At 43.0% G+C, this 12,365-nt stretch overlaps 1 protein-coding gene and 1 long non-coding RNA gene across 4 annotated transcripts; both read right to left on the reverse strand.

Moving 5' to 3' along the window:
• Positions 1-1,132: 1,132 nt before the first annotated feature.
• On the reverse strand, positions 1,133-4,261 carry LOC123142179 (uncharacterized). Of its 3 annotated transcripts, none has more exons than XR_006470544.1 (4): positions 3,907-4,261; positions 1,905-2,065; positions 1,755-1,832; positions 1,133-1,469 (listed from the first exon to the last, which is right to left on the reverse strand). It is a non-coding gene; the product is annotated as an uncharacterized lncRNA (long non-coding RNA). The 3 variants fall into 3 exon arrangements; XR_006470543.1 differs by having other exon boundaries at positions 1,905-1,988; positions 3,907-4,257; XR_006470542.1 differs by having other exon boundaries at positions 1,905-4,250.
• Positions 4,262-5,094: 833 nt separating this feature from the next.
• LOC123146209 (FBD-associated F-box protein At3g52670) lies at positions 5,095-8,648 on the reverse strand. Its single transcript, XM_044565818.1, has 4 exons — positions 8,118-8,648; positions 6,029-6,913; positions 5,758-5,910; positions 5,095-5,667 (listed from the first exon to the last, which is right to left on the reverse strand). Exons 1-4 carry the CDS (start codon positions 8,208-8,210, stop codon positions 5,293-5,295), a joined length of 1,506 nt encoding a protein of 501 aa, XP_044421753.1. The 5' UTR covers positions 8,211-8,648; the 3' UTR covers positions 5,095-5,292.
• Positions 8,649-12,365: the final 3,717 nt, after the last annotated feature.

Here is a 12,365-nt window from a genome sequence, read left to right on the forward strand (position 1 = left end):
CGCCACCCGCGCCCGCCCATAGCGTTGCCGGCCGCCTGGACCACGGTCGCACTCCTCGTCAACGGAGCTCCGCGGCGTGGCCTTCGGCTGCGGCGACACGAACGAGGGCGACGGATTCCCGGCTTGGCCTGGAGCTGCAGGAGAGAGGCCATGCACGTGGTGGGCCTGTGAGAAAAAGAGGAGAGAGAGTGAGGAGAGAGGCTGACTTGTGGGGTCTTTGCATGCAAAAAGAGCACCGGCGCCCCCAGCTACCCCCAGCTTTTTGGGTTTGGGTTGGGACCGTCGGGCGTAATTTTGGCCAAAACCGGCGTTATTTGAGTTTTTGGAGGCATGTCTGGGTGAAAAAATACGCGTCGGCGATGAAAAAGGCCTCGCTGGGGGCTTTCGGGGGGACGTCTGATGAAACTCGATCCAGAGCCATGGGCCAGGGTCCACCACGGAACGGTGCCGTCACGTGATAACTCCAGGAGAGTATTCCTTATTTAACACTGTGTCTAAATTTTATGCCCTATTTAACATCGACAAATAATTTCTTCCCTATCTAGCAACAAGTCTAAATTTTATGTCTTTTATAACACTTCTGTCTATTTTTAACCTAAATGACATTTGAAAAGACCCTTTTGCCCCTCGTGTGGTATGTTTGGGCGCATGTGTTGTTCGATGATTTCTTTATCATCTTTATTAATAATTACTATACTATTAATTGTTGGATTTTTTTTATGGAGCTCACGCAATCTATTTTGAATATCTGAGTTTTGTTTTAATGCAGGATCTCCAAGGGAGAATATATGTATGTCTAGATACATTACACTTCTGAATACCCACACGTCTCTGCTGCACGTACAGAATACACATAGCCATGTATGTGGGTACGTGCGTGTTTGTGCTGCTGCATGTGTGCTGCGTGTGTGTGCACGTGCGTATGTGCAGTGTGCTGCTGTGTGCGTGCTCCTGCCGATGTGTGTGTGTGCGCTACTGCCTCACTGATGTTGTGTGTATACTACTGCACTCACACACACACATATCACATGAGGGGTAAAATGGTCTTTTCAGGTGTCATTTAGGCTCGAAATGGATGAAAGTGTCGTAAAGGGCATAAAATTTTAACTCGTTGTTAGATAGGGAAGAAAAAGTTTTTAAATGTTAAATAAGGAAATAAAATTTAAGATAGCGTTAAATAAGGAATTGTTTCTAACTCCAGCCTCCATCCTGTGCTACGAATTAGTCGCACTGTTCACATGTCGTATACGAGTTTTTTTTCCTGTACGAGTTTTTTTTTCAGGCACCAGGTGTGACACCTTGCTGGCCCATTTTCCAAAGGGACTGTTGAACCTCCAGTCGTCTGATTTCCGATTAGGCTATTTTTTTTGTCCAGTCCTATGACGACATGCGTCATTGTTGGGTACGGCCGATCATGCACCTTCCGTGCTTGAGCTTCTCATCAATCTCCGTATACACGTCATCAGCTTCTGCGAAAACGAAAATGAGACAAGTTTTATAAAAATGAATGAAATACAAATGAGCAAGGACTGACACAAACCTAACCATGCAATGCAAGAATACAAACTATGACTGAACAAACAAAAAAAGAACACTAAAACTATACGCTGAACCCTGAACAAGACTGAGCAAACATAACACTGAAAAGTACAGAGAAACAGAGAGAGAAAAGCACAGCAGAGAGCAGAGTGTGGAGACAGACAGCAAATGAGGCAGAATATCCAAAGCAAGTATATGAGGATGAGGGTTCTGACCATCATGAGCTCCAATTTCAGCTAGTGCCCAGATACCTCACCCGAGCCCCCTCTCTTTCTTCTTATGTGCCAGCTGATCTGCAAGCAAAAAACCAACATCTCAAGACCATTTGGAAAAACAGCTATTGGGGAAATGAACACTAAGCATACCTGAACACTGGGGAAAAAAACTCCTACACGGATGATAAACCGTTGCTCTGTTTATTATGTCAAGGTTAGCCTCATACAAAGGATCTGAAAAAATGTTCCAAGTTAAGAAGAAAAATAAACTGCTCTGTTTATTATGTCAAGGTTAGCCTCATACAAAGGATCTGAAAAAATGTTCCAAGTTAAGAAGAAAATAAACTGCTCTGTTTAGTCAAAAACTCATACATGTGATACAGCATAGCTGAACAAATTCTCATAAAAAAAAACACCGCATTACTAAAAAAATGCTAGCCATCCCAAGAAACTATGGGAGAAATGAACACTTAAATAGACTAAGGAACTCGGAGATCGCCTTCCCAAAAAGCTGAAACCGTGACACATAGATGCATATGGGGGGTCAGGGTAGAAAATAGATTTAGGTTTTTGTGGCGTCAAACCACATGTGCGTGAATGCGCACACATATAGATTCAGTATAGCCACATTATATAGGTAGGAGAAACCTGGTTTTTAACTAGATTGGACTAGCCATGGTTCTCAAGACTCAAACCTGAGGACTTAAAAATGGTAACCAAAAAAAGGTGGTTGTCCTACTAACAATCTAAAATATAAGGAAAACTAGATTTTACTGGATAACAGAAAATGAATGAGCATTAAATGAGCTCCATTTTACTGGATAATGAGTACTGGCTGAAATTAAGAAATATTGATGACTGATGAATGGACAAAAATGTAACGTAAAAACAAAGATGGTGTAAGCATGATAAGGCCAGAGCACTCTGCCCTGAGGTACAACATGTTCATGAGGAGACGGCTCCACATGGTTTCGAAGGGATCGAAGAGCAGAATGAAATATGAACACCTACTAGGAGAAATTGATAATGTTGAGGAACGGAAAGCAAAATCTGAATGAAGAAACGGAGGAAAATCTGTAGCAGCAAGCCAACTCGGTCAGGACAGTTGCAAAAATTTTGCATCTCCATGACATGAGGGTGACAGCGTCTCGATGATATATTTTACAGTGGCAGCTGCTCTATGAATAATCAGATGATTAAGAAATGAAGGTACAAGATAAACTGACTTACAGAACCCATTTTCTGCCTTAGGCGACCCTGAGAAGAACAACTGAATAATCGAATGAAAAATACTCCCTCCGTCCCACAATGTAAGACGTTTTTGCAAGTTATGTTAGCTTGCAAAAACGCCTTATATTATGGGGAGGAGGGAGTAATAAATGATGAATGATGCAAAATGAGACAACACAAAGTTCTTTCTTCATATTGGACTACCATTGTTGTGTGTCTTTTGTTCCCCATCTGAATAGCATGGCGAAGGAAACATATCTGTTCTATCAAATATATCCTCTGTTCTATCCAAAGAATAGAATAAAAGAAGTAAGAGAGAATATGACTGTAACTGAAAACTAAAATAAAAGGGACTGAATAAGACTGAAAACTAAAATAAGAAGTAGTGAATATGCCAACAAGCTAAGAGGCAAAAGGAAACTAAGAAGGGGACTGAGAGTGAGAGGATCAATGAACATGACTGAAGAAATAAGAATGAATATGACTAACTAAATTTCGTAATACTGAACTGACCACCCACTGTCGAAAAAATAACATGGTGCAGACTGACAGAAGTCCAGAAAATGATGCTGAACTGACCAAAACTGCAAAACATGGTGCTGAAAAGAATTGGAAACAAGAAAGTATGTGCATACTGATCCACTACCCATTCCCCACAGAATTCTAATCTAATGTAGCAGAGATGTTACATATGGAAAGCAGTCCACTAAGAATCTGCCGATCTGATACATTTTGGCTGGACCTCGTTTTCCATGGGTGATGATCGACCTAGCACAACGAATCAGTGAACCACGAGGGGGGTTAGCAAGGGAACTCGACTGAACTAATACAACCATGGAGCGGGGACTGAATCGTGGGAGCACAAGGGAGCGCAGCTACAGGAAGTCAGACATGAGGGGGGAAATCAGGAGGAAATGCTCACCGCCTGGCAACGACGGCTGCTTCCGGCCTCCCCGGCGAGCGCTTGCTCGTGACGAGCCCGACGGGACGCCTCCGCCGACCTCCTCTTTGTACCGCCCTCTCTCCTTCCTCCCGCTGCATCCTGTTCCTGGCAGCCAGGCTCTTTCTAACCAGACCTGCTCGCCGGCAGCTGGCCTCGTTCCATGACCTTTCGCCAGCCCTCGCCGTTCCTAACCGACGGCAGGCAGCACCGTCCTCCACGGCATCCGCCGCCTCCCTCCCCTCCGTTCCTCCGCTACACAAAGACACGGAAAGGACCCAAAAAACAAAAACTGTGGGGACGGGTTTGGCGTACAGACCAGTGGGCGACCCGCCAAGAAAAAAGATTGGCGTCCAAACTTCTCAAGGCCAGCCGGCAGATTGTAGAATCGTACTTATAATTGAATAGTTGAATCTGCCTTGTGTCAAAACTTCTCAGGGCTCTCACGTCACAACTCACAAGGTTGTTGTTCAGTTATGAATATGATGCCCGCATATATGACAGGTTCTGGATGAAAGCTAGGATTTCAGTTGGCTAGATATGGCACCTGGGTTGGCACGTGGTACTGCCGTATTATTTAACAAGCAGTTTAAACCTGTGAACCTATTGAAACAAAAGAAGCCACTTATCAATGTTGGAAATAAACCTTGAGGCCTCAGAAACTTCAGTTCAGTAGGTTCAGTTTCAGGTGTCGTTTTCTTCAGTTTCGTCAGTTGGAAGATTTTTTTTTTTTTTGATAAACCAGTTGGAAGATTAGTTAGTTTGAAGTTTTTTATTTAGTTAGACGGTTTAGCTCCCAGGCTTAACAACATGAGTGGATCAGGATGGCGCATAGTCGTGGCCACGAGACCAATTTCCTTTTCTGTAATCTGAATGAATAGAAGAGAGGAAAAGAGCAGAAGTTTGAACAGCCCAAAAACTCTTGTAGTTTTGCTTTGAAACCGACATGCATCCTGAGATATCATGCCAAGTGATATGACCAAGACTTAGTCAACTGTACGTAGAAGTAAAATAAATTGAAGCCACTAAGACTAAATTCCCTAAAAAAAATGCCACTGAAACTGAAGCACTACCCCGGAAACCTTGTGAATTATGCACAATGGATGAAGGCACGCACGCGTCCCGCTTAGCACAATTCATTTCACAAAAATGAAAACCAGGTTCAAGCAGTTATCATCAATAAGAAATATCCACAATCTCCATTTGACAAAATACTTGACAATAATGTCAAGAAGAGTACACAACTTATCCTCCTTGACTCGGTACCATGTCAAAATACACATAATTGAAAAGGTTCACTAGTGACAGTTAATCCATGAATCATACAACAGTTCCTGTAAACTGCAAGCAGCTTGCAGTGCAAGAGCATTATTTTGAGAAGACTTGCCCTAAACTGGGGAAGTGAATACGGACGACCGAGGGAATCTCCTTGCTGAATTCATAGCTAAGCCAAGACGTCTCCTCAAATGTCCACTCCTGAAGCATGTGCTTGCACCTCACACACACTGGACTCTTATATAGTCTTATGTCCTCCAGATTCACCGCTGCTTCCACGACATTTCTCGCAAAGCGCACCAGTTTGTCTACTGCATGAAACCTCCCATAGATACTGAGCGCAGCCAGGTTGTGGTGCTTGAAATCAGATGTAGATGGTTCCCACTCTAGTCCCTTGTCCTTCTCCTTGCAAACGACAGGCAACTCCCTCCGCTTCCCTGTTACCATTTCACATAGATGATTCCGCACCTGCATTCGGTCAGGTAAAAAAATTCCTAACTGGTCACACAAAGTTTGAACATCGAAAATGAGAATTGGAGAATCGGTACAAGAGTTCACCAAGATGTGTAGTTCCTTAAGGTTGGGTGCACCATGGAGTAAGAACATGGTCCAAGTCAGGTCACACTCTTCAGCAATGTTAATCCAGTTCACAATCCTGAGTTTGTGGAACACCGGTAGCAATTGTCTTCGACCTTCCGGTTTGACCCAAATCTGCAAAAGATGTAGTAATGCAGAATTATGTTAACAAAAAATAATGATTACAACCTCCCCATGACATGGCCAGCAAAACATATAAACTTCGCTGACAACATTGAGGACCTTCACTAACCTTTTCGCTTTTGAAGTCCAAAGTCAGATTGCTTATGGCAGCTTTATCAAGCAACTCACTTAACTTGAGCATCTTGTGCCAAGTGAAAGCAACATTAATGATGGACACAGTGTGGAGCAGTGGGACATAGCCGAGACAGAAGGGGTCATCTTTACATCTAAATATATTAAATTTCAGTTTTGTGAGCTTTGGTGCCCACTTGAGATCAACCCTCTCAAGACGGCCACAGACAATAACTAGTTCACCGAGTTGCGGGTGTTCCACTTCCAGAAAAGACTGAATACCCATGTCACATTCGTAGAGGGAGAGGAACTCCAGTTGCTTGCACATACTGAAAATTTTGGGGAAGTCAGATTCTCCTAACCTCAAATTCTCTAGCGTGAGGCGCACAAGACCACCAAATGCGTTTGGACACGCATCAAAGAATGACATGAACTGCTTCCCATATGTGAGCAGGTCATTGTTGGCACACTTTTTACGCACCTTCGTCAAGATTGTAAACTCGGCTGAAGCAACCTTTTGTGTTGTCATGGTGTTGGCAACAGTCTGGCCAATTAAAATGGACTCATCTCCCAGGTAGAATTGAATGCGCAACATGTGGATGGGGTACAGACTTCCAGCCCTCCTTTCCAGTATGCTCCTGGTTGCTTCCAGCACGGTGGTGTTAGCCCGAACTATATCATCTGAGGTTAACTTGCTCCATTCTTTGTGCTTGGGCTCAAAAGAACCAGCCATTATAACAATTTTTGAGAGTACAGCAGGGATCTGCTTCCAACGTCTGGAGAGGATGGTTGTTCGTGCAGCGTCAGCTATATCAAGTCGCTCAACAATGTTGAGCAAAATGTCATCAGGCAACTTGCTGAGCCTATCATCTTCATTGGCCTCCTACATTTGATATGGAAACAAATCAGAGTTGATTTCTTATTAGCCTCATCATCATAGGTGCCAGCGGAGCACGGATACGGACAGATCTGCTGTTTATAGAGAGGATGATCTAACTAGAGCTCAAAGGGTGACAACACCAATGGTGATCCAAACAACAACGATACACTAATTCGTGAAGTATAAGAATCCACATAGCTGTTCAGATATTTTCCCCAAACAACAGGCTCGTACGGGGCACCTGTGCAGAGTGCTCGACTGCACAGGGGCCCAAATTTTCTACGTACTAATAGAGTATTATTAATGACTAGTTTAGATGTGGGTAATCAATGCATCCAGCACATACTATGTTGGCAACCTGGAACGAAATAACTCCACTTTCTCTTCTAGCGCAGATCCCTTTATCTTCTCATGATCAAATCGTGCTACCAAAGGTCCCATTTCTACTCCGGAGGGTCAATTCCTCCGCATTTTCGTGAAAACAAACTACTAATTAAATGAATTGGTACTGTTCTACCCTAAATTCAGTCCATCTATGTATTTGGTGTCTCTTCTCTTTCAAGTTGCTGACATTTTTCATGTGCTTCTTTCAGTCCCATTGTTGCTTGCTGCTGGCCCAGCGACCTGGTGCATTGATCAGAGTTGGAGGCATGCCGCGAGGAATACCATAGCCACACGCGCTGCCGCCTAACGGCGTTTTTTTCCGAATAAATCAAGGTTGTTTCATCAATTTTGGTTCCTGTATTAAGTTTTAATGCATGATATTTGCCTCCTAGTTTTGATTTCTGAAATGTATGGTATATACAACAAAGTATTGCTTTTCAAATTTGTTATGTTTGAGGGCCTAATTTTAGATTTCGTACCGGGCCTCCGTTTTCTGGGGTGCGGCCCTGCTAAACAAAGATACTTTACCACAGAAAGATGCGATTTAGATTTTACAATTTGTGTTTTTGTTACCAGCAAAGGATGCAATTTTTATAGTTCCCCACAGAAAAAATCGATTTAGATTATACGGTATTTTTTCTTTCCAACAGAGAGATGGAATTTTTGATATGTTCCCATCAAAAAGGTTATGTTTCGATACAATCAGAGTTGTGATTATGGCTCCTACTTTCTTTTATTCCTTGTTGCAGTAGTAGTTTTATAGGGTGATGTTGTAAGAGGATCTAGCTAGCTAAAGGAAAAAGGATCAGGAGGACAAACTTACCACCATGTCGAGGGAGGAGGACTTGCCGGGGCCCTTGACGGACTGTTTGGAGTTTGCTCTAGCAGCCGGTCGCCCGTGATGAGTGTTCTCCATCGCCGGAGAGGTTTCGTGATGTCTCGGGAGATAGCTCGGGCTGATATACAGCGGCTTGGATCCCGCCTCCGGCGGCGGCTCGGAGACTGGAAACGAAAGAGGACTTGTTTCTTACTGTAGCCCGACAAGGAATGCTTGGATCGCGGACGGCGACTCAAAAAGGTAGCCGCTTTCGTTGCGGATTGCGGCTCGGAGAGGAGCCGCTTGATTGCTTCGATTGCCGGTCGCAGCTCGGAGAGGAACCGCCTGATTGCGGATCGCAGCTCGGAGAGGAGCTCCGGATTGCAGCACCACTCGATCCTCATACGAGGACCTCGCCGGCGGCGGCGACGGCGCGAGGAGATAGCTCGGCACACGGCAGGCGGCGGGGCAGCCGGCGCATAACTGACCTGCGATCCCCTTTCCTCACTGATGAAACCCTAGGCGGTGGCGGCGTGGTTGGGATCGCCAATATATGTGTGCGGCCTGCTGCGATGAAGGAATATGGGCTAAGGCCCAACGGGTGCCTATCCCGCAAGGGTCACTTTTTTCAACCGCCGCCACGTATCACGTTTCACGCTCCCTCCACTCAAAAAACAAAAAAAACAAAAACGTACCACATATCTTTTTTTGTTTTGAGGGTAAAACGTACTCCCTCCGTTCCAAAATTTAAGTCTTTTTAGAGATTTCAATAAGTGACTACATCCGTATGTAGTCTATAGTGAAATCTCTAAAAAGACTTATATTTAGGAACGGAGGGAGTACCACATATCGCGTGCTATTTCTCAAGTAGGAATTAAAGTGGCTAATGTTCAAAAAGAAAAAAAGAATTAAAGTGGCTAAGCTAGAGCTTCTCTTGTGCATTTGAGTATTGAGGGCAAGCTCTTTGTTGATTGACACGTGAAATTGGTATTCATTTGGTTCAATCTTGGGTGTTTCTTTTTTTTTGCCTCGACCTGACCGGTCCACCTTTGTGCCTCACTATGTTAGTGGGTTGTGACCACATGACATATGGGTAAGTAATCCAAACAATTCAAAAAAAAAGGTTAGTGGGTTGTGAGTCCATGCCTCATTTTATGCCACGTTTTTTTTACCCTGCTACTTTTCTTCTTCCTATCTCTCAAACAATCTTGTGGAATTCGGTGCTAACCGCTTTTGCCATGGTATGCGTGTGTAAAAGACCGCCCCGTTGTTGATCAAAGGCACATGTCGGACAGTGTCGCTCCATCCCTCCTCTTCCTTTCTCTCTCTTCGCGCCTACACCGGACAACACCGCTTCAACATCGATTGCACACCACCCCACACATCAATGTCCGTTCCGGGCAAAAGCAGTAGCCAGTTGGAATAGCCTTACACCCCGTTGTCACGGTCATCTTCACCGCAGTCCTAGCATATTGCATGTCACCGTCATCTTTGGGTTTCTACAGGCGGCCCGCACCTCTCCCATCTGCATACTCTGTTGTCCACGGTCATCCACGTTCCATGGCTCGAATCCTCACGCTCTGCTACCCGGTCCTTCATGTGCATCTCCGCCATCCGCGTGCTTCGCTGACCTTCCCACGCTCTGGGTTACTGTCGTCCATCGGGCATGTCCAGATGTGGACGGCCTCATGGATGGCAGCGATAAGCAGTCCACCCCTGTTGCGTGCCTGGCGTCGATGTCGGTGCTAGATGCAAGGCATCCAACTGACATCAAAGAGAAAGAAGAACAAGTAATGAGTGAGCTAGAAAACTTCAAATGGTCGGCCATGAAAAGAACAGGGAAAGGAAATCAAGAAAATATATAGAAAAAACATCTCATCGGTTCATATTGGACATAGTGCTAAGTAAATAAGGTAATTAAAGTAAAAGGAAAATGATTCCTCCCAAAGACAGAAGTGTTGTCGTCTCACGTACTTTAACAAAATAATCCTTGCCACAAGAAGCAGCACAACAAGCAACCGCACAACAACAGCCCAACACACATACGAGGCAGGACATGCACCAACATCTAACACAAAAGTAGGTTTGGTATTCATGCAAAGGAAAAGGGCATGACTAGAGATTTATTACCGCATACAAGGGAGAGTGTGGCTGGCAAAGAACAAGGGCAGGGAGGCAGTGTTGAGCGACCAAGCAGCAGGAGCAGGCGATGGAGACCGGTGATGCATCCACTCACAGCGGCAACTTGCACACGCCCCTCCTCCTCGAGCTCTTAAAGGTCTAAGTATTCCCGTGCTTCACCTTATAATAGCGACTTCCTTGGTCGGCTCCAAACCTACATTCAGCAGATCATCTAAGCCAAATGCAATACTGTACTCCACTAACTCAAGCAAGGAGAGTAGAATAATATGTTTCATCAAAGTTCTTCTAATTTGATCTTAATAAGAAATAATTCTGTACAAGTATTTGAAAAAAATGTTTTATCATGTATATGAAAATGTTGGACAAGTATTTGAAAAATGTTGAATAGGTATTTGAAAAAAAAATGATGACAAGTGTTTAAAAAATGTTGAACAAGCATTTAAAAAATGGTGAACACGTATTTGAAAAGAATATGATAGACGTATTTGAAAAAATGCCGATCATGTATATAAAAATGTTGAACAAGTATTTTGAAAACTGTTGACCAAGTATTTAAGAAAATGTTGAACAAGTATTTGAAAAAATATCGACAAGTATTTGAAAAAATATTGAACAAGGATTTGAAATATGTTGAATAAGCATTAAAAACTGTTGAACAAGAATTTGAAGGAAAGACCGAAAAAGAGACAAAGCCCCAGAGAAGAAAAAAAACAAAAGAAAGCAAAAAAATGGAAAAGGAAAAGGAAAACTATACAAAAAGTGGAGAAGAAAAAACCAAAGAAAAAATAGAAAAAAAAACATGAAAACAAATGGAAAACTGGCTTCACTGGCCTCAACTATAAAACACGTCTCATACTTATCACGAGCGAGACTTGGGAGGAGTGGCTAGTAGACTCTCCCCAAGGAGAGCAGGGATCGAATCGGCCCATTTCAGGGTTTCAGCCCTGAACCGGGGTTTTCTGGTTTTCTATCGGTATTTTCTTTATTTTTCTTGTTATTCTTTTCTTTGTGTTCCTTTTCTGTTTCCTTTTTTTTTTCTTTCCTTTTATGTTTTCATTTTTATTATTGTTTTTTAAAATTTGTGAAAATATTTTAAATTCGTGAATATTTTTAAAAGCCGCAAACTTTTTATGAAATGATTATCGTTTATGCACTGAAAGTGCGTACCGCAATGAAATGTCTCCAACGACAATTCCAGAAATTCAAAGGATCAATTTGGGATCTACGGTTAATATGAAGGCAATGGGGATCAATGACCTACTATCCTTTGCTTTTCTGGAACCCCCCCCCAGCACCCCACGCACTTATCTCTGCTATGGAACAACTTTACAGCCTTGGCGCTCTTGATGAGGAGGGCCTTCTTACCAAAACAGACAGAAAAAATGGCTGAATTTCCACTGGATTCACCACTTTCAAAGATGCTACTAGCTAGCATCGACCTTGAGCTATTATAGCTATGATTCAAATAGGGAATATTTTGCTCAAGCTGATCAGAAAAGGGCCAAATTTTTCCAGCCAGAGGGAGATCATCTTACTCTACTTGTTGTATATGAGGCTTGGAAGGCAAAGAACTTTTCAGGGCCCTGGTGCTTTGAGGACTTTGTTCAGTCAAGATAGCTAAGGAGAGCACAAGATGTCAGAAAGCAGCTTCTAACTATCATGGACAGGTAACTAGATGATTTAGAATTAATTCAATGAAGAACATCTGCATTAGATATGTATTATTTTGTTTCTTTTCTTTCTATCTTGATTCAATGGAGCTTTTCCTTGATAGATTTCTATTAATCAAAGTCAAAGCATTCAGTACAACCAATAATGCAATCGCTTTAATCTCGTGTTTGCGGTGTAAACTACATAGCAGATTAGCAATACTCATCACATCAAATACAATCAGTATGCCTATTTTTTATGCAAAAATTTATGAAGAGAATACCGAAGACAGGGATAAAAAGCTATGTTCATAATGCTGATGCGAAAGATTATGAAGAAACATACTTATAAGAGGGTAAAAAACAACCATGCAGTGCATTAGGTCCACTTAATTGCAGAAATTTTGTTGCATGACCATGAGACGAAATTTACGTTGACAAAACAAGTCACAGGCGATCTTCC

The sequence above is a fragment of the Triticum aestivum genome, chromosome 6D (genome assembly GCF_018294505.1).
Source record: "Triticum aestivum cultivar Chinese Spring chromosome 6D, IWGSC CS RefSeq v2.1, whole genome shotgun sequence".
Classification (NCBI taxonomy): Eukaryota; Viridiplantae; Streptophyta; class Magnoliopsida; order Poales; family Poaceae; genus Triticum; species Triticum aestivum.